The sequence below is a fragment of the Neolamprologus brichardi genome, chromosome 6 (genome assembly GCF_056152115.1).
Source record: "Neolamprologus brichardi isolate AB-2024 chromosome 6, ASM5615211v1, whole genome shotgun sequence".
Taxonomy (NCBI): domain Eukaryota; kingdom Metazoa; phylum Chordata; class Actinopteri; order Cichliformes; family Cichlidae; genus Neolamprologus; species Neolamprologus brichardi.
In genome coordinates, this window is record NC_142109.1 from 33799119 (window position 1) to 33821075 (window position 21957).

At 41.1% G+C, this 21957-nt stretch overlaps 2 protein-coding genes across 2 annotated transcripts in view; one reads left to right on the forward strand and one right to left on the reverse strand.

The window, feature by feature from the left end:
• The window catches only part of LOC102781677 (integrin alpha-L-like), a 69130-nt gene that overhangs the window by 41943 nt on the left and 5230 nt on the right, over positions 1 to 21957 (reverse strand). The gene's annotated exons all lie outside the window — the stretch shown is intronic.
• p4hb (prolyl 4-hydroxylase, beta polypeptide) lies at positions 1861 to 20472 on the forward strand. The gene is made up of 11 exons (XM_087842159.1): positions 1861 to 2193; positions 5266 to 5472; positions 9619 to 9752; positions 9916 to 10053; positions 13541 to 13645; positions 13749 to 13874; positions 14468 to 14668; positions 14938 to 15058; positions 16185 to 16366; positions 17607 to 17720; positions 18950 to 20472. Exons 1-11 carry the CDS (start codon positions 2055 to 2057, stop codon positions 19019 to 19021), a joined length of 1539 nt encoding a protein of 512 aa, XP_087698285.1. The 5' UTR covers positions 1861 to 2054; the 3' UTR covers positions 19022 to 20472.

The following is a 21957-nucleotide window of genomic DNA, read 5'->3' on the forward strand; positions in this document are numbered from 1 at the left end:
TGAATATCTTGGTTGTAACCAGCGGTTATTGGTTTTAACTGTTGCAGTAACTGTCAGCTTGAAGCAGTCTGGCCATTATATTCTTTTAAGAATCGCCAAAATGTCTGCTTGGAGCGCATAAAGATGAATGTGTGAAGTTGATGTTTCCTCCTAGTGAACTCATCTGTGCTGCTAAGACAAAAATCATGTAACTCCAATGTTGACTACCAACAGGGAGCACTTACAAAAACTTCAGGAAAAGGTTTGTAATGTCAATTTCACCAGTTTATTGTGGCAATTTCGTATAGATTCCCTGTTAACTTTTCTAACTGGCCATGATGTTCAGGCCCTCAGACAGAACTGCACTGAAAACACACTTTATTCTGCTCCGGAAATCATAGCAGTGTTTCAGGAATACTCATTTAAAACTACAAAAGTAATACTTAAAAAAAGTGAACTTTAGGCTGTTCTTTTTATGTCATTTTCCCTTTTTTTCTATTTTTTTATCTACTTCTCCTTTTCAATGGTGCATGCTTTACCCCCTGAGCCAGTTTTGTTTTGTCACAATAATTATTTTAATATTTTATTCCACAGTAGGTTGTTTTTAATGCTCATGTCAGCTCATCTCAGGATAAACTATCCAGCTTGTTACTAGCACACAGTTTAACAGCCAGTATCTGTGACTGCGGGTGCATTAGTACACGTGGCACTAAATCTGCTGAACAATACATACAGGTTTTGCAACCACATATAATGGCATTCATCTAGATGACACCTTTTCAGGAAGACAATGCAAAACTTCATTCTGCACATATTCAATAAAAGAGAGTGTCTGGGATCTAAACTGCATGCTTGCAACTATAGAGCAATAAATATGAATTAAGATGCACTGAAAAATGTGAAAACATTTGTCTTTGAATCTCCAGGAACTGATTTCCATCCGTTCCTGGACGCAGTGATGCAAAACAGTGGTAAACATGCCTCATAACATATTTAAAATGTTTTTTTGGAATAATTTTTTTTAAAATAGCATGATTTTTGAAAAAAAAAAGAACAATTCTCACTATAAACATTGTCTTTCATCTGGTTTGAATCAACTAAAGGGCTTTTGATAATTTACAGATAATCACATTGCACTTTTCTTGACATTTTACAGTGTGTCCTGACTTCTTAGTAAAGAAAGTTGTAAAACATGCACTAAAATTTTCTCAAATGACTGATTTTCATAAGTAATGTTCTCATGTATGCCCGTATCTCACCATCGCAGCAGTTTTGGTTTTATTTGGTTTAAAATATGTGTATTGCAAAGATTTCTGTAGCACCATCCCACCAGATTTCCCTTTCACCAACTATTGACACAGCGTTCTGGGGATTATCCAGAGTGAGTACAGAAAGTCCCGTTTATTTGTTCAGTTTTGTTGTCAAACCAGGCTGCAATGGAGGTGTTAATGTAAAAATCAGTGTGGCAGATAAGCGTTAGTCATCATTCAGACTTTGCTCTGTCCTCTTTGCAAACAGCCAGTTTCCAACCCCCAGCTGGTTGCATCAGTTTACACTCATATTCACCCCACAGCCAAGAGCCAAAAAAAAGAAAAGGCATTCAGTGAATTCCGATGTTTCACTATACTGTATTTCACATATTGTACTTGTGGTTCGTGCGCTGTAATATGCTCTAATAAAGTAAATCTATAAAATATGATTACATAGTTGAGTTTGTTTCCCTGTTTAAAAAGTGTAGGCAGTTAAAACCTTCCCATCCAGTTTTCCTGCTCTCGGCGGACTGATGTGTGCAGGGAGCGCCTCTCTTTCACTTCCAGGTGCAGCCCGCTGCGATCCAGTCACAATTCAACACGAACTGCTTTCTGCCTCATAAAGGCGCATGCGCACTACGCCTGACCCTCCGGTTTCTGCGTGCACTGCCACGTTAGTAGCGGTAGACACAAAATACCAGCTACTCTCCCAACCTTAAACGAGGGGAAACGGACCTGAAACTAACACCTGTTCCTCCACCCCAGCCGTAGCCGAGCTCGTCTGAACCTTTCGTCTATTTTAGGGAAGAAAACTCGACGGCGACGATGTTGAAGTTTCTGATTTTCTGCACACTGGCTGTGGCCATCAACGCTGAGATAGCCGAGGAAGAAGATGTCCTGGTGCTGAAGAAGAGTAACTTCGACGAGGCTCTCCAGGCTCACCCCAACATCCTGGTTGAGTTCTGTAAGTGGTTCTGACTGCCTTTAAAAGGTCTCCAGCTCAAGCTAAGCCTCCCGCTGCGGTCTCAGCTCGTGCAGAGCTAAGCTAGCCGAGTTGAGCCTGACATAATGTTAGCATTAAACTTTGACACTTGAGATAAGTTGCTGCTGGTTAGCTAACTCACCGACGTTGGGTTTGGTTTTGCATTCATGCGTGACTGTAATTCACCGAGCTGCAGAGCTGCTGTAGTTATTCCTTTAATGAAACAGAGAGCCTTGATCATCGAGCTGTTTTCTCGCTGTGATGGTAAAATTAGTCAAGCTAACACCGAAGTGTAACGGGACTCTGCCGCGGAGGCAAAACTTGGCTGTGACCCTCAGATTTATTTTCTGCAAACCTCAACCAGTTTGTAACATCTGTGCGAATATAGTATTTCCTTAAATTAGCTTTATCTCTGGTGAATTGTATAGAAATTGTGCAGTGCTGTACTTAAGATCCATCTGTTGCTTTAAGAGCATTATTAAGGCCACAAAGGGTTTTTTTGCACGCCTTAAATTGGGCCTTTGGGGGTGTCTGAGGAAGTTGCTGTGCACATAGCAAAAGGCAGTGGGTTTTCTCTGAAGTTAGAGAAGTCTGTGTTAGTTCTGAGTATTTAGTGTATCTTATAATCGGGGAAATATAGCAAGTTTTTTTTTTTATTATTGTTACAAAATTCCCCCTAATTTGAATCGCCAAATTGTAAAATGCAGGAAAGCTGGGATGGTGGAGAGCAAATAAATGGGTCAAGATGGGTTTCGATCGGCTGTTGCGGTTTCATGCGGTAGCTTTCGCTTTTCTTGCACCTCCACCGATTGAATTGACTTATTAAACTGGTTAGTTTGGGCTTTGCAGGCCCGTCCCGCTTCACTTTTGTCTGATTGTTGACCTCTTTCACAAAGTGTGTGACAGCTGATTGGACTACTCGGCTCTCGGGATGGGAGGGATGAAGGGCTTTGTTGCCCACGTCCTCCTCAGCGGGGCGGGATCTCTGCGTGCATGGAGCTAGGTTGACGTGTACTTCACAAAAGTTCAACTGTATGTGTTTGTAATGACCCGAGTGGTACAAGGAAGTTTGGTTCTTTGTCAATACGTTTAAACAATGAGGTCATTAGTTGACGTGGCCTTTCTGATAAGCAGGTTTATCTGTTCCAAGTGTATGAGTACACTTCGCGACTGAACGTGAAACAAGAGGAGAGAGGCACACACAAGGTTTTGTTTTTCAGCAAAATTGTCTTTATAATCTAAGATTATCTGATCTTAGTCTTCAAGTTATTATTATTATTATTATTATTGTTTTTTTAATCCTGGAAACGTTTAAATGTGCAACTTTAATGTTGGAAAAGGTTTTTCTCTTGCAATACCCCCCACTCTCTCACACACACCTCCCAGTTTCATAATTTTTTTATTTTGGTAAATGAGTGATATTTCAATGGTGCCTTCTAACTGAGCATGGAAAGTATTTTTTTACTATGAGCCACACTAAGTCAGGCACTCGCACACCATCTTAACTCTGATTTCTGTATCTTGTCTAAGGATGTTTAATAGAGGTGGGAATCACCATACATCCCACAATACGATATTATCACAATACGATATTATCACAATACTTAACGCACGATACGATATTATTGCAATTTTTTAAAATATTTTGCTATATTCAGATTCTGTACATAAAGGTAAACGTTATCTATATTTATTTTATCTAATAACAAAGTCTCACACTCAGTCTTTCTCTCATGTCAGTTTTATTGTTGACAAACTGAACAGTTTGTATTACAGTCTAGTCCAACTTAACTGAATGTAACCATCTGGTACAATTATAGCTATTCTGAACTATGCAGTTTATGAAAACTATGCAGCCCCTTCAGCAACTGAAGAATTTGAAAGTAAATTAAAACAAAATATAATTTTACATTAAATAAAAGTTTTAAACTTAATTAAAATAAAACATGTCTTAAATTAAAATAAGTAAACTGTCATGTTTATTGCTGCCATAAAAAAGTTAAACACATTTGGACAGTGAAGGAATGTCAGGATTCTTGCTCAGAAAAAGGATCAACATGCTCTGAAGTCAGAGCAGTCCACAAACTTTTTTTGTAACAAAATATCGATTTCTGCTGTCCCTGTATCGATACATTATTAGCAAACAAAATATCACAATACTACACAGTATCGATTTTTTCCCCCACCCCTAATGTTTAATATACAGACTGAAGGAGTCAGGGATTGAACCACCAACCTAGCCTCCTCATCCACATACAGATATATTATGGATCCTTAAGGGAATCATTAAAAGTACAAGCATCCTTTAAGAAAGCTGCTAATTTCACTTTAAGTTGCTATAGAATAACAGGACACTATATTGGCCATGTTTGTTTTTTTTGTTTGTTTAAATGATGATAAACAGAATTGATTGTTTAGGAAAACCTCTTTATTATCCCTTTGTGCCAAGCAAAGGGAGACTCAAATACTTTAATCCCACTCACACACCATCCTTGAGCAAAAATCAAATTGTACAAATTTGTGAAGCTGGATCCAAGAGATGAAATGGGGATGGAAATTCAGAACTGCTTTGGAGTGTCCTATCAATCAGGATTGACTGCCTCCAGGCACTCGAGCATCAGTGCTGCTGTCGTTTTCTGACAGCAACAATTTTGCAAAAAGGCTCATTGCAGTTGAGCTTTTGAACATACAAGTCCTATTTCAATAGACTTTCTACAGTCTCTACATAGTTTTCATCACAGAAGCACTGAGGCAAAAAAACAAAACAAAACTAAGCTCCACAGAAAAGATCTGGCATCAGTAAAATATTCTCTAAAGAACTGAACCTATAATCAGAACTGACTACAAATTAAATCTTAATCAACCATCCCCAAGGACAGAAGATGATGCGGAAATGGCCGATGGATAGTTTGGATGAATGTAGCTTTTTAATTTGCTGATTAATACAAATTCTCATGTGGTCTGTTGTTCTTTGTCACATTTTTGTTTTCCACCATTATGATCTGATATCATTCTCGGCAGCAATACAAACCTTTCTCTGTGTGGTTTCCTCAGATGCCCCATGGTGCGGTCACTGCAAGGCCCTGGCTCCAGAGTATGCCAAGGCTGCTGGCATGCTGAAGGCAGAGAGTTCAGACATCCGCCTGGGTAAAGTGGACGCCACAGAGGAAACCGAACTCGCCCAAGAGTACGGCGTCCGAGGATACCCCACCATCAAGTTCTTCAAGGGTGGCGACAAGGAATCTCCCAAAGAGTACTCAGGTGAGTGGGGATGGATGCGTTTCATTCATAAGTTTTAGTTTAAAAATTGGGGTGGACCATAGTTGTTCCTGCTGCTGATGTCAAAGTAATTAAAATAGGAGTGAGGGGAGGAGGTGGGGAAAAAGTAAAAGAATTTAAACTGTTAACACTGAGTTATTCACATACACACGGCGTCAAGCTGCCGTTTCAGCTGGTCGTGGCCTTCTCGACCTTTGTAACTTGGCATTTTGTGCCGCTGCAGCTGGATTAAAGACAGAGGTGACTGTGTCCATTTTTAAATTATATCTGTACTAAAGTTCAGAGATTCAGACTATACAAAGGGACACATTACCTTGGGGGTGACACGTGTCATTAAGGAGCATACTGCAGCGGCTACTCGCACTATAACAGCGAGCATAAATGATTATTAAAACGAGAAAGTATCTCGTTTACTTCAGCAGTGAGTCTGTACTCGATGACCGTCATGAATCTGCTTTGGTTATCAGTGTCTGTACTGCCTCTGTTCTAGCAGTATTACCGCGGAAGCACTAGCTGGTAGTCGGGCCGTACGCGTGTCTTAGTGCAGTTGAACATAATCCACAAAGTCCGCTTGTTGTCGAAAAACAAACAGGCAAACATTTATTTCCACAGTGATCCACAAATACAGTGATCCGTTTGAATGCTCATGTACACTACAAACACGGTAAGAAACTGTTTTTCTCCACAGCTAGTTAAAGCCCCCCGTTGCTCCACACTGTCCGTCGCAAAACGCTCCCCCCGTGCACAGTTACCGTGTGTTAAAGGAACAGTATGTAAAAATTAAATAAGGCAAGAAAAAATACAATTTAACTGTAAATCTTACACTAAACAAATTATAAAGTAAAAACTGAAATTCCCCATTATCTTACACTTATCCTTATCCAAAATGATTCAAATTATTAACAAATATACACTCTGTGCAATCTGAGTAAACTAAGAGATGATTATACCTTTATCCTATACAAGCAGGATGACAAACATAAAGGAACAGAAGCTCCAGCATTGGGAATTTTTCAGAGGTCAAAGCCAATTAAGTTATAAGTGACTGTTTCTGGGGGTTTACAGGTATTCTTGTTTGTGGGCCCCATGCTAAATGTAGAATGTCCTTGTTTTCAGACGTGATAACATCAGAAGAACATTATTCCTAACAGTCAAACCAAAACACAGACACAAGGAAGGCCCAGATCTTTTGTACAGGAGTAGAAATGTTGCATAAACAAGCTAATAAAAGCCAACATTTGCTAAATAATTAGGAAGTTTCATTGCTGTGAACAGGTGTCGCATACACACACGAGCAGAATTCCTGCCAAATCAAGACACGCAAACGGCCTAATATAAAACGGAACGGTGGATTAAAACATTTCTGGAGTAGGATCACCAGAGCCCTCGTAGAAAGAAGTCTACATCCATGCTGTTTATAAAACAAGAATCATTTAAGTGTAGCGAGTGCAGTAACGTTTAGTCATCTGGTCAACTACTTGCATAGGTCCCCGTCAGCTCGGGGAAGGATGGACTTATGGAAATGATGACAAACTTCCACGTCAGCTTCCTGATCGAGTCTTATCAGTTACACAATGTCCTTCCTGATTCATCCATCACCTGATCATTTTTCATATTTAAGCAGAAACATCAGCTTTGATTATCAGTAGCTGATTCATAAAGGATGGCACGGTGCAGGAATCACAGGCCTTATTATCTGTACCAGCGGACTCTTAAAGTAAATTATAATCATCCTGTGGTTAAACCAGATGGTCGTATCATAGTTTCATGTGGAGAAATTTATTATTTCAATTGTTTTTAGTTTTTCTGAAGTGTCAACAACCAGAAAAAACATAAATATATAATTGAACACTTTAATTAAATGTGAAGAAGATAAATTGGTATACACAAAACTGTATGAAGATCTGGTTCATTCCACCGACCTGTTTTACGTGCAGTATAATAGAAACAGCACAACACAAACTGATATTCTAAATGTTCATACTTTAGTTTAATTTCTGCCTCATGATGAAATTTATATGAACTACACACTTTGGGAATAACTGATGAGAAATCTGAAGTTTATCCTTTGTTGCACTTCTACAATACTTGTCTTTGTAGTATTGGGAGGAGACACCAATCCCCTGGGGGTTGCTTCAGGAAGGGCACCGGTGTAAAAATCTGCCAAATGTGCAGAGTTACCCGCTGTGACGATCTCCTGTGAATAAGGGAGCACCTGAAAGTAGCTTGTAGTAGTTTTAGAAACTGTTGACTTTCACTTTATTTGTTTATTTTTTAGCTTTAGCAAGAATCACATCTACACATCTACTTTTATAGTATTTATTTTAGCATCATTCATCATGTTTCTCAGCTGGTGCTAAAATACTGAGCTGATGGTGCATTGCTGCTTTGACTTTTCTCCTTCAATGCTCTTTGAAATGATGTAATCTTAAGTAAGTTCTGTCTCAGGATAGTGACTCACTATTATGTCATAAAAATGATGTTATGACAGGGTTAGGGGTTTAGATTAAATTATTGAAGCCGGCCCGAGTGACTCCTAAGTAATATGATCTGCACAGCAGCCTAAACATTAGCCAGCCAATCGGCTGCATTAGACGGGCAGTGGGCGGGCCTTGCTCCGCACGTTCCCCTCACGCTGCCTCTGGGACGTGGTCGAGGTATGTGCATTTCTTCACGTCTCCTCTGCTGGCCTGACTCAGTTTTCAGCTGGAGGAGAAGAGAGCAGGTTGGGAAGTGCTTTTGTGGAAACGACTACTCTGACTTAAAAAAATAAAAAAAAGCCGCCTCCCGTCTCCCACGCACTGCCTGAAACCTCAAAGTGCTGCATAAAGACTACATGCTGAATCGCCTCATCGTTTTCATAGTGAAACTGCTGTTGCATCACAAGTCCAGCCTCTTTTAAGTCCAGTTTTAGTAAAACCCACAGAAAGTAAACATGTTTTAACGGCCTCACAAACAGTTTTATATTTTTCAATCATTGAGTGGTGATTAAACTGCTGAGGTACTTAAATATGAAAGGGGAAACGACTGAGCCTGAGTTGAAGTTGTAAAGAGCAGTTAGGTTTCAGAAATTGCAGAAGTGCAAAAATTTTAACTGGCAAAGGCGCTTAAGTGTTCACACCCATAAAGCGAGTCGGGTTGTCTCCGTGTGTTACGTGTGACCACAGGGAGTGCTGTGCAAATTCACTTCAATCTCACGCCCCCCAAAAATTTCAAGGTCTGCCTGATCCATTGGTGCTTTTAAATAGTTTTGTACTTAAAACTAATTGGTGCACTGAACTTTTAGGCATAGTGTTACTAATGTTTTTGGGGATACAAAGAGGAGATTGTGAGAATAAACTCTTTAAAAATGCGATTGTCCCTGTTCAGCATGCAGATTGCACCTTTCTTAAAACTCTTGATGACGTGAGTGGTTTCCTGTAACGGAAACAAATTCAGGCCAAAAAGGACAAATTAAATAAAATATGCACAGATTGTAGGGTATGTCCTCAATACAAAAACATGCATGCATGCAATGTAAAGAATGAAGTTGGTATTTTGTTTGCCGGTATATTATTTTTATTTATAATAACATATTTGTTTTTTTTAATGTTAAAATCATGCTTGGTTGAGATGGTAGAGTGCCACGTAATCAGCTGATGCTAGTGTTCATTGTTGACAAGCTGCCTTTATTAAAACGTACAGGTGCGCTGCACAGACACAGATCCCAGGTAATTTGTGTCATGTAAGATTTATGAAAATATAAATTTTTGAAACTTTACTGACGGGCCTTTTTTGTGTATTGTGAAGTTGGACGTTTATGGGAATTAATGGAGCCTTTAATGGCCAGTAGAGGAACTGGTGTTGGCTTCATTTTGTTTAAGACTGTTGCTGGTTAAAGTTAGACTGTTTGGGTAACGGTTTGGCTCTTACAAAACTGCTTTCAACAATATTCTAACAGCTCATCTAAATTAAATGAAATTTAGCACTGCTTGACTCGTAGCTCAGGTTCAACTAAGTGGGCAAAGAAGAGGCAGGCATATGGAGGTTTTTCAAATTAATATTCATGTACCCATTTTCCCCCCACTCAAGAGCAGCTATTTCTATTGAAATCCAAACTAAAGAGCCTGAACTACTGTTTTGTTTCAGCTGGCAGGCAGGCAGATGACATCGTCAACTGGCTGAAGAAGCGCACAGGGCCTGCCGTCGCCACCCTGAATGAGGTCACCGACGCAGAGTCTCTGATCGCTGATAATGAGGTGGCAGTCATCGGATTCTTCAAGGTGCGATTCGGATCTCTATAACTGAAATGTGTTTACGGTATCATCTCTAAAAGCAGAAGATTAGTCCTAATTCCTGCCTTTCCTTTAAAAGTATATGTATATTGTCGTGTTGCAATCAAAGCTACTGCAAGTTTCAGTCAGAGGATTGCTGTTTGTCTTTTAGGATGCAGAGTCTGCTGGTGCCCAGGCCTATGAAAAAGCAGCTCAGGCCATAGATGACATTCCCTTCGCCAAGACCTCCAACGATGCCGTTTACTCCAAGTTTGAAGTGTCCAAGGACGGCGTTGTCCTCTTCAAGAAGGTGACTCTCAAATATTCTCTTGCGTCTGTTTGTACACAAACATGTGGACAAACTGTGTTCACAGGACATCATGAAGACTTAGCTCTCTTACTGACTTCATTTAAAGCTGTTACTCAATCTGAGGTGTAATCGGAATACATTGTAAATATGTTGTTTGTGCCTGTGAAACACACTTTCATGTGTGAGGATTTACAGTGGAGCTGCAGAAGACGCCACAGCTGTGTCTCTGATCCACACCTCTGTAATTTGATGCTGTTGAACCCCCAGTATCCGCTCTCCGGTGCTAAACTTGGCTCGTTTGAGCTACTCGAACGTTTAAGACGTGCACTTTGCTCGCCCTCACGGTCGTGCATGTTGTTAGGTTACTGTCTGTCCTCCAAGCAGCTCCCGTTGGCTAAAGGCAGAGGATGAATGCATGTAATTTGAATGCCTTCCTATAAGCCTGTATAGGTAATAAAACTCACTATAATTTACACAAGAGGTCATTAACTACAGCCATCTCATCAGTTTGTTATCTGCAGTGCAGTCAGCCTGTTGATTCATCAGATTGAGTCAAAGTCCAGAGGATCTTTCAGAAGTGGTGCGTTGGCAACAATGTAACACGAGGAACCTATGGAAATGAAAACCGCTGAAAATTTACAATATCAATTACAATGCAAATATCAGTTACGAAAAGTCTGTGGATGTTTTATTGGCCAAGTGTGTTCACATGATGTCAATGTTAACCTCAAAATCATGTCGGTTACATAAGAAATTCAAAAGAGCTCAAATTTAAAGAACATGTAAAAACAATGGCAGATTACTTGATTTAAAAAATGGGTATGAAAACATTTTCACTAAAATAAAAACAAACTAGAGTTTAGAAAAAACTGAAACAGTAATGTGTACCTAAAGCTAAAATAATGTAGTTAATATCATTTTAGTTTTAGTGGTTGTCAGTTTGGTAAAATGTGCCAGCACCTCCTGCCTGGTCACTTTGTTGAACGTGTTTATTCAGATGTTTGGTGTCTACATGAGGAATGATCGACACTGAAACTCAAGAAACCGAAACATTTTCACACAGCAAAATCTGAACTATGAGCAAATCCTGGAAATTCGACTCAAATTTAAAAGCTGCTGTGATGCCTTGCGTTGGTTTCTGGACTAACCCTTGGTGCAGTGGTTGCTGCCATGTTAGTTTTTTGGAGCCAAAGGCGGCTGAAATGACAAACAGCTGACACTAGGAAGCTCGGTTAGATAGCTGCATCTGTAAATTGTGATGGTACAACACACGTGCACTGCTAACAAGTGCCGAATGTAAAAGAAGAAGTAAAGCTTAAACTTAAACTGCTGCAGCACAGCAAACAATGTTAAGACAAAGAAGGTGCCAAGATCCGGTTTGATGACAGAGTAATTGAGTTGAGGGCGAGCAGGCAGCTTAATCACACCGGTTAATTGTAGTGATCGCACCCAAAACTTTAAACCACATCAAGCGTCATTATTTTTGAGAAGTGTGTCACTCTGGGTTTTTTTTTTTTTTTTTTTTAAATGCCATAAAGGGGGGGGGTGGATTTGGCTGGTGTCGAACATTTTGCCCTGCGTGTGCTGCCAGTTTGTCAGTATTTAGAGCCACCTCTAAAAGAATATGAACACTCGGAGCAAAGTGTTACTAATTAACTAGAACGCTTCAGTTTTAATTATCTTATCTGAAGCTTCAGGTTTCTAAACAATGGCATGTTGAGTTTTTCATAGCTTTATGCTGTCAGCAGAGACGGGAAAGCAGCTTTATCTCTTGATAGATGGAAAGTAATCTTGCAAACACAATAACAGTATTTTCAAACCTAACCTTAAACTGTGACACTGCACATGTGTGTCCACGCACTGCAGGACAGCTACTGGCCTATTTCTGACATCAGTGTGTGCTAGGGCTGCCTCGACTAGTCACAATTACGTAGACTATCAAAATCGTCGACGACTGATTTAATAGTCGACGCATCATTTGAAGCTTTGTAAGATCACAAAAGACGCAGGAATAAGTGGTAGAATTTAAGAGTGTAATAACGGACTGAAACAGAAGATGGCAGCACTGCATGTATAAAGATGCCAGCTGCCGTTAAACCCCGAAGAAGAAGCTGTGTCCCAGAATTTATAGCGCAGCCCAGCTCAGTTTCCAACAATGGCGGCAGCTAGTTAGTTTTAATATTACTCTTATTATTCTTTCTGGGTCACAAAATAAACGTTTAACATATTTTCAGGCGAGAATGTAGCTGTGTAAACCTCAAATATCTGCTCAGTTTATCAAGACGCCACATATTTTCAAAAGCGCTCCGACGTTTTCGGAAACGTCTGTTACCCACTAGCTCGATAGCTAGCCGGGGGCAAGACTCACTAGAGCCGTGAGAACACCGGACTCCGGCAAATCGTTTTCAAACCCACCGTGGACTTTCGCTACTCAGGTTAAACATGATATATAAGTCACTTAGATAACTTAAAAATGTTATTGTTTGGCTTTTTTATTTGTTCCTGAGTAAATCGGTTTGGCTTAGATTAAAGTTATAGTTTTTACACAGCTGAATAAACGTCAAGCAGACAACTGATTATCAGAAGTGTGAGATGCTCAAGAATATACTCCGGTGTCCTGTTATATTTTAGATAACAAGGAGTTTATTAAACTTCACCGATACAATCTGCAAATTTCATTAAAAGTTAATAAACTATCATCTTGTCTTTATTTTTAGTTAGCACATACCTTAAACACTTAAAGCTGTAAGCTAATGATAGTTATATAAGAGCAGATGCTGCTGGTGCAATAAGCCGTACGTCTAATGGATGCATGATCTGATTAGTCGGTGACTAGTCAACTATCAAAATAATCGTTTGTGGCAGCCCTAGTGTGTACTTAATAAATTAATAACAGACAGCTCTGTCCTTGTGTTTGATAGTTGGAAGGTGATCTGTAATTAAAAAAAACAATTTCATGCAGTCCTTGTTGCTGCAACATGAAGCAACTTCACAACATAAGTTTTCGGCCCTTAGGGTATTGGGTGATCTTTCATTTTGGCACATGTACAAGTGCTTAGTCCTCCTCGTGCCATTGTATGGCCTCTGAAACCTGTTGGTAACTTCATACTGGCACAAACACCGCGGACATGTGGGCAGCTCTTAAGCAAACGCTCTCAAAGCAGGGGCTCTGTTTTAATAAACAGCTGGGAGTCTTTCGCTTGTTTATTTGGCCGAGGATTTTGGAGCTTAAGTTTCAGTGCCATTCAGGCTGGCAGTACGCCACAGGCCAAATTTCCTCTCTGCTATTGTGCCAGTAAGAGCTGCCTGGCACAGCTGCACCACTGCTATTCTTAACCGATAAAAGTCTCTTCGGTCTGCTGGGGGTTACCGGGCGACTTTAAAGTGCTTCGTCTGGGAAATCTATGTCCGGTGTTCACAGGCAGACTAGATGTGACACCAGGTGGGTAATATTTGCAACTATAATGTTTCCATGTTTTCTTTGCAGTTTGATGAGGGGCGCAATACCTTCGATGGTGAGCTGACCAAAGAAGCACTTCTGTCCTTTGTCAAGGCCAACCAGCTGCCCCTGGTCATTGAGTTCACCGAGCAGGTAATCGATGGGGCTGCTCACACCGTTTAGATCCCTTTTTCTCACACCATAATGCTGTCCACAGTCCAGATGTTTTCCTCACGTGTCAAACTGTTTTCTCCAGACTGCCCCTAAAATCTTCGGCGGAGACATAAAGTCCCACATCCTCATGTTCCTGCCCAAAGCTGCCTCAGACTTCCAGGACAAAATGGACCAGTTTAAGAAGGCCGCAGAGGGATTCAAGGGTCAGGTACGGCAAAGCTGTCACTGTAAAGTGCAAAATTGTACCATCAAGACAGCAGTGTGGTTTTTCTTTTGGGATTGAGATGCTGGATTTTCCATAAAGTCTGCAGTTATTGCCCATAAAGGACATTATAGGTGTTTACAAATGTCAATAGGTGGCTGGCTATATTAGCCAACCTAGAGGTTAGAGGTTATCTCTAATCACATGGACAAGCAATTTTGAGAGTTGATACACATCACTCAATCGGAAGAGTGGGTATTCTCCATCATGCTAGAAAATAAGGCAGAGGGAGCCAGCCATCAGTGACCTGCAATGAAGGAACGTGTGATTTGGGTGTTTTTATATGAAGACCTCAAGGAAAACACTTCATTGAAAATGTATTTTCAGCCAAGCAGACACATGTTGTTGGTAAAGATGGTGAAAAACTTTTCTTTTTGAAGGTGTTTTTTGTTTTTTCTCCAGTAAACATCCAAAGTTGGCAAACATTTAATCACACTTCTTAAACTTGGCTCTTTGTACCTGTATACACCTTGACGCACGCATCAGGAGGGCTATTTTGAGTAAAATCATTCACTGACTCCGCCCTCTCTTCTGTCCAGATCCTGTTCATCTTCATCGACAGCGACATTGACGACAACCAGCGAATCCTTGAGTTCTTCGGCCTGAAGAAAGAGGAGTGCCCTGCCATCCGCCTCATCACTCTGGAGGACGAGATGACCAAGTACAAGCCAGAGAGCGACGCCATCACTGCAGAAAGCATCACTGACTTCTGCAAACTGTTCACTGAGGGCAAACTCAAGGTGAGGGACACCGCTATACATAGACTTTATGTTCTGGCCACAAGAAATGTTAATTTTGGACTTTACAGTCTCCATAAATCACATAGTGAAGGCGATTGCACGACCACATCCAGAGTGCAAACATCTTTTTGGAATCTTACAAGCATTTACAGCCTTAATCCGCTTAATGCCATAATGTATCTGTGATCCTCGCCTGTAGGAATGTGCTTTAAATACTCTCTCCAAACCACAGTTCGCTTTTTAAAGAAGTGATTGTCTGTTTCTCACAGCCCCACCTCATGAGCCAGGACATCCCTAAAGACTGGGACAAAAACCCTGTTAAGGTTTTGGTCGGCAAAAACTTTGAGGATGTCGCCTTCAATCCCTCCAAGAACGTCTTTGTGGAATTCTGTAAGAGCTTTCCCTTCTTTCTGCATTTCAACCATTTTTATTTTATGGTGCAGCGTGTTTATCTCCCATATCCTTAAATGAGAAGTGGGGCAAGCAGGTCGGGGGGGGCGGGTCACCTGTTGGGGCGATGGGGTATTTTTGCAGTCACTCTCTTGGGTGCGAGATTTGGCAAAGCCCCTTGTCTGAAACTCAAATCGTCTTGCTTTGCCCAAGCTAAGCCAGATACCTGCTCATTCTCGAGGCTCACTCTTGCACGCTCTCTGCAAATTAATTTGCCACCAGACACTTGATGCTGAAAAGCTCTGGTTAAATTTAGCTGTAGGATTGTTTATTAGTGATCCTTGTCCAGATTTGCACTATTTTTGGAGCATTTTTTCCATATCTGGTTTATGTTGAGGTATGAACATCAGGGAAGGCCCCATATTCCCTGACAGGTGATGCTTTTTCTAGCCAGCCGAAGGATAGAGCCAGGTCATGAAGCCGAGGCTGCACGTGGCATGCACACTCGGTGGTTACTTGTTTCTAACTTTATACTGTAAAGTGTTTCAAACTGAATTTTACTCACTGAGATAAAAAGAAAAACATTCTATGCATATTGAGTAAAAAGTTTCTTTCTGCAGTATAGAATTACATTTTGAGGTTTCAAATAAATGCTAAACAAATAAGTGCAAACATGTCTGCTAGTGTCTGAGCAGTTTACACCTTTTAACAAAATTAAACCTTCCTTGACTCTCTTTGGTGAAAGGCCTTAAAATCAGTCCACAGGCTGTTAGAGGTAACCTCAGGGCCTTTTCTGCTCCCAGTGAACAACACTAGCTAAAGTTAGCTTAGATATTGAATCCACTATTGACGGGCTTCCAACACATAGCTGCAGACACGCAAACCCAACTCAAACACAACCTGCGGTGGCTTCAGAAAGGATTTTGTCAGCTGCTACTTTATATCCATCGTAGCTGGTAAGCATCAGTGCGCTGATGCTGTTTACTCTATCCTGGGGTGTCATTTTTAACCCGTTTTGTAAAAGTTGCATTGTTTTCCCTGAGCTGACAGCTGTTACTGTTTTTATCAAAAAATTATTCACCATTAAAATTCTGGTTTTCTTTTAATAATCTTTGTGGTGATTTAGATGCACCATGGTGTGGACACTGCAAACAGCTGGCTCCAATCTGGGAGAAGCTGGGAGAGAAGTACAAGGACAGCGCCGACACTATTGTAGCTAAAATGGACTCCACAGCCAATGAGATTGAGGCTGTCAAAGTCCACAGTTTCCCCACTTTGAAGTTCTTCCCTGCAGGAGAAGAGCGCAAGGTGAGTGCTGACGGCTTTAACAGACTGTATGTAAAAGATGGAGATGGCTGACGTGGACGTTCTGAGTTTATACAAGGAAATGAAACCTGGCCTTCCTTGATCTGTGACCTCAGTAAAACTGTAAAACAGCTACTGGCCTATTTGTCGGTCAATAGTTTCAGTCTGAGTACAGAACAATGTTGAATTTGGGATTTATGTTCACATTTGGGTTAAAAAAAAATGAGGCCAGGAGGAGGGATTACAGCACCTCCACATCTCCATGTCCCGTCTGTCCAGTAGATCCAAACACCCCTTTTTAATAGGTCACTGTAAAGGTTATTTTGTTTTTCACAGAAAATGAGCCAAAGCTGATGAATCCAAGTTAAAAACAAATGACTACAAATACTAATACTTTTTAATAAACATTAGAAAATGATTCCCACTGGCCCGAACGCCACACCAGGTTTAATAACGGTTGGCATGTTACGACTGAAACTCCTTTGTCTGATCACTGAGCCGGAGAGAAGCCATTTCCACCCTCACACTAATCTTATTTATGTCTTTGCTGTGTTTTTGGGATCTGAAATCATTGCTATTGAGGTCACCTCAGTGCTATTACTGCCTCCTGATTTAGCAGCGTTACCCTTGTGCAGAAACATGAGCCCACTCCTGAAAGTTTCTGCAGCATTATGTTGGTGTGGGGTTCTGGAGCATTCCTGCTCGATGGCTTCACCCACTTTAAGATGGCCTGCACATGCTTTGCGCTTTACTGGCCAGGCATGCTCGTGCCACTTTCTCTCAGGAATCTTAAATGAGTGCTATATACCAGGGTCACCGCATAATAAGTCTGCAGATTAGCCTGTGACACTGATTAGTGGAAGCATGCAGCGGAGTCTGGAGGTGGCTGCAATGACAGACGTGATTATGTCTGATTTAAAATGCTAAAATTAAATTTGCTGGTTTTCTAAAAGTTGAGTCTGTCGTTTTTGCTTTTATTGTCCTGTGTCTAGAGCAGCTTTGGACATTATAAAATAATAAAGCAAATTAAATGCTCTTTGTGCATTTCTCAGAAACAAACATGGAAAAGTTTTTAACTTTGAACAAATTTATGTTTTCAGTGCACAAGATTTTATTTCCAATTTTATTTGTAGTGTTTTCCCAAATGAAATAAAAGTCTTTTGGATGAGGATTAGTTTGCACATCAGTGAGAGGAGACTCTTCCTTTCTTGGTTTTCTTTCTGAAATGACGTCTCATCTGCAGGTGATCGACTACAACGGTGAGAGAACACTTGAGGGCTTCACCAAGTTCCTGGAGAGTGGCGGCAAAGAAGGCGGTGCCCCCGCAGGAGATGATGACGATGACCTGGAACCTGAGGTGAGATCCTCTGAACCGAGGTGCTCTGAAGTGCACAGACGGCACTCTTGCGGTCACCGTTGAACCTCATCGATTAGATGCTCGCCGGTATCGCGTTTGAGCTTTCACGGATGTAGATGTCCAAATAATCTGATGTCTGGGTGCAGGTTTGAGGCAAAGCCGTTTTCTTGCCCAGATGTAAGCAGCTGATCAAAATGTATGTTTACATTTTCTGGATAAAAGCCAGAATTACGACATCTATGGATTCAAATACTTGAAGAAAATGAAGACTTTGGTGAAGTTTCTGAAACTCGATATATGCAGAGATACTCTACCGTACTTCCCTGTGTCACTCTGGCGTGCACGTTAGCATGGGAGACTTTCTCCTGACATCGTCCCACTCCACTGTTGCCACCACACCCCCCCTTCACACAAGTCTAATTGCAGCCCAGTCCTCTAATGCCTCCTGCAGCTGTTGTCGCTGTTTACTGGGCTTCGCCTGGAGACCTGAGCCTCCAGGAAAAAAGCAGCACGTGCAGCATAGCGGTCACCATTAGCATCTTCACATATCCCACACCTCTCCTCACCGCACCTGTCCTCAGACTTGACACAAGAAATGCCTGTAAAGCAGAGATGCCATCAAAATGGCGAGCTGTGTATCTGATGGTGTTGACTCAAGGTCTTGTTTAGTGATGAAGGGATTCAGGGTGACATCGGGGGTTATTTTCGGTAGTTTGTCGCAGCCCCAGCAGGATTTGTTGAGTTGTCTCAATAAGCAAAGTCTTACTGTATCAGTAGATATCAGCATTTTTCAATTAAAGCGTTCCTTTAATGTCGTTGAGTGGTTTATGTTGACAGTTTATATTTAACCTATAAACCCTTTGTGGTACAGAGTAAATTAGTAAGTAAGTAAACTTTATTTATATAGCACCTTTCACAGACATATGTCACAAAGTGCTTTACAAGGTAAAAACATAATACAGTCATAAAATAAACCCTGGTCTAATTAAAAGCTTTTTGAAATAAAAATGTCTTTAGCTGCTTTTTGAAGGTCTCCACCGAGTCCAAACCCCATAGAAATAGGGGAAGTGCATTCCACAATCTGGGTGCAACAGCTTGGAAAGATCGGTCCCCTCGTGTTTTAAAACGTGTGTGGGGGACCACTAAAAGGTTTTGGTTTGCTGACCTCAGGTTACGAGTCCAACAAATTGGACTTGTTGAATCTCTAACCCTTGTTCTCTGCTCTGCAGGATTTGGAAGACGTGGAGGACGACTCCGATAGTGAGGACGGCACTGACGACGACGGACACGATGAGTTGTAAACGTCGGCAGAAACGGAGAGAGGAGACGAGTCCCGCCCTAACCCTCCCAAACAGTCACCATCACCACCTTCACTTCTTTGTGGACCTTCCCTGTCCTGTGAACATTCATTATTCCCCTCAGTCAGTCAGTAAGCTGGCCTGATAACAGCCCGCCAGCTAGTCAGTCCATCATTGGCATGGCGGGGCTTTTTTTTTTTTTTTTTTTTTTTTTTTAACCTCCCCTCCTTGCCTGTCACATCTGCAACCTCCCAACCTCTGGCTCAGACTGGTCTTGTCCCACCTGGCGGGACCCTGTGGAACAGTGCACCATTTCCTGTGGGAGACCTCAATGCCTTGTCTGCAAAGCTCCACATCAGCTGTCTGCCTTGTATATTTTGAACCAAATGTAAGAAAGAAAAAAAAAAATGGCATTGAGATCCAAGTTTTCAAAATGTTTGTTTTTCCACACGCCCCCCTCCTTTTCAAGAGTCGTTGCTGTTCATTTCTTCAGTGTGGGTATCAGCAAATCGAGCGTTGTAACCTATGTTTGTATGTAAGGGGGGGGGCGGGCTGCTGCCAGTGTTCTTCTCCCTCTGATTGGACCACAGGTTTGTGTGACGGTTTTGTAAGGACTGATCTCTCAGGGGAAAAGGGGCCATCCTGTAGATGTTTTCACTAAAATAACCCCCATGGTGTAGCACAAAGAGCCCCCCATCTGTAGCCGAGACCAATTATTTTCTTTCTTTCAGTGGGGGGGGGGTCTGTCATTTCTTCATTCTCAAATCTTTCGGTTCCGTCTCCTCGTTTCAGCGCGGCTACTGACTCTATTCTAAATGGAACAAAGTTAACTTTTTGGGGAAAATCGTATTTTATTTAATTGCTTTCATTTTGAGTTTTTTTTATTATTTAGGACTTGTCATCTTTTCTTTTTTTAAAAAAAAAATAATAATGTACCATTGTGCCCAGCTGTTGCCAGTTTGGCCCGGTTGGGGCAGAGTTGGCCCGTGTGGACGCTCTCAGACCTGGTGGGTGGGAGTATGGGGGATTCTGATGGGTTGCACTGCATTCATGCCTAATCAGAGATTCATGTGTTTACTACAGCAAACAGAGATTGGTTAAGTTTACTGGTCGGGTCGGTCTGAGAGACGTGTCTGATATCTGAAGCGGGGAGGGAACAGTTGGAACAGCCCCACCCCTCACCCATACTGTACGTCCTGCATCCCTTTTGGCTCTACGCAGCACCCTTACTTTGCCTCAGTGTGTTTGTGTGTGTGTGTGTGTGTGTGTGTGTGTGTGTGTGTGCGTGAGTGTGGGGCAGGGAGGGGAAGCTTGAGTAGAGCGAGGTGATGTCAGCTGAACAGCGATGGTGGTGTGGGAGGGGGAATCCTAACGAAGCATTCCATCATATCCAAATTAATGTGGAAAACGTGAAATGGTGGCCAATAAATTTAAAAAAAATGTAAAAATGAAATGCCTCATGATTTTTTTTTTTTTTGTATTTTATTTGTTACTGAAACTACAGACTACAGATTTATTTCAAACATGATCTAAATGAGAGCTACCCCTCCAACTGTATACGGTAGATAATGTTCAATCTGGAAAAAACTCCTCATCTCAAAAGTAAATGATTATAAATTTAAGCCCATATGGAGTATTCAAAATCAAAATGGGATTTATTAAAAATGAAATGAAGCAAAAATAAAGACCTGGAAGACAGAAGGATCTATAATAAATTTTGTTATATTAATAAGTGCAGAAAATGACCAAAAATTCCTTTTTGTTGAATCTATAGGTTACAACTGTAGGTTTAGCTTTTACAGATTTGTGTTTTTAGTCTTTTATGTCACTGGTTTAAAACATGAATTATTAAAGGAGGCAGAGTCCTAATAAAGCCACAGTCTCAAAGCCAACACTCAAAAATGTCAGTGTCCTCAGAGACTAAAACTATAACACTTTTTCAACCTCTTACAGTAGTATAAATGTGCAATATTTTCAGTTTTATTTTCTAAAATATAGTTTTTGATTTCAGTGAACAGCATGTTTTTGGGTTTTTTTTCAGGTATTACTGAAGTAACTTTGGACCAAACTGGGATGCTGGAATCGCATCAATAGCACAGACATGTGTTGTTCATTGAAATGCTGTAATAAATCAAAACTACCCTACATATATTGTTTATGGTATTTAAAGTTAAAATTAAATCCCAGCAAAGTTGAAATGCATCGTATGCGCACGTCTTCAGCTGTTTGTGTGTTCACAGATCAGCTGAACATGCAGCACAGCCTCACAGGGCTGCTAATGTGCCCGTTGACTGGTGTTTGTGCCGCTTCCCGGCACGTAGCCAGCATACTGGAGGTCAGCAGTGGGGTCAACAATCCAAGCCCTCTGCCCCTCCCAGTGCAGCCTTTCAGTCAGCAAACTGAGGCCTGCGAAACTGGAGCGAGGAGCTTCTCAGCCCTAAAATGTAGCTCGGTTAATTATTCTCCAGAGGCTGGGTTGTCTCCTGGTTTGTCTTATTCCACCGCGAAGGTCTCAAAGCTCCATACTAAGTGGTTAAACAATGTTTATCAAATGGTTTATGTATTCAGCTAAATGTTTTCAAAGGAAATAAATATAACTAGTCAATTAAAAAAAAAACTGTGATTTTAGAATTAGAATAGAATTCAACTTTATTGCCATTGCACATGTCACAGGTACAAGGCAACAAAATGCAGTTTGCATCCACCCAGAAGTGCTTTAGCACTCTTTTTTAGCACTTTAGCACTTTTTCCCTCCTCGGTGAGAGCCGCAGACCTGTTCATCGATGTTCAGTTTCTAAACGTTTTAAATGACTGATTAAACTATGCTGTGGACACAGGACGGTGCATGTTTAGCTGATGTAAAGTCCTCTGGATGAATTTTTGTGGTTAAAAAATGATCAGGCACACAGCCACTCAGTCTCATTCTCACCATCTGATGA

Coding starts and splice junctions, on each gene's coding strand:
- p4hb (XM_087842159.1), top strand. CDS start 2,055: ATGTTGAAGTTTCTGATTTTCTGCACACTGGCTGTGGCCATCAACGCT. Junction 2,194..5,265: donor CAACATCCTGGTTGAGTTCT/GTAAGTGGTTCT, acceptor TGGTTTCCTCAG/ATGCCCCATGGTGCGGTCAC. Junction 10,054..13,540: donor GCGTTGTCCTCTTCAAGAAG/GTGACTCTCAAA, acceptor TTTTCTTTGCAG/TTTGATGAGGGGCGCAATAC.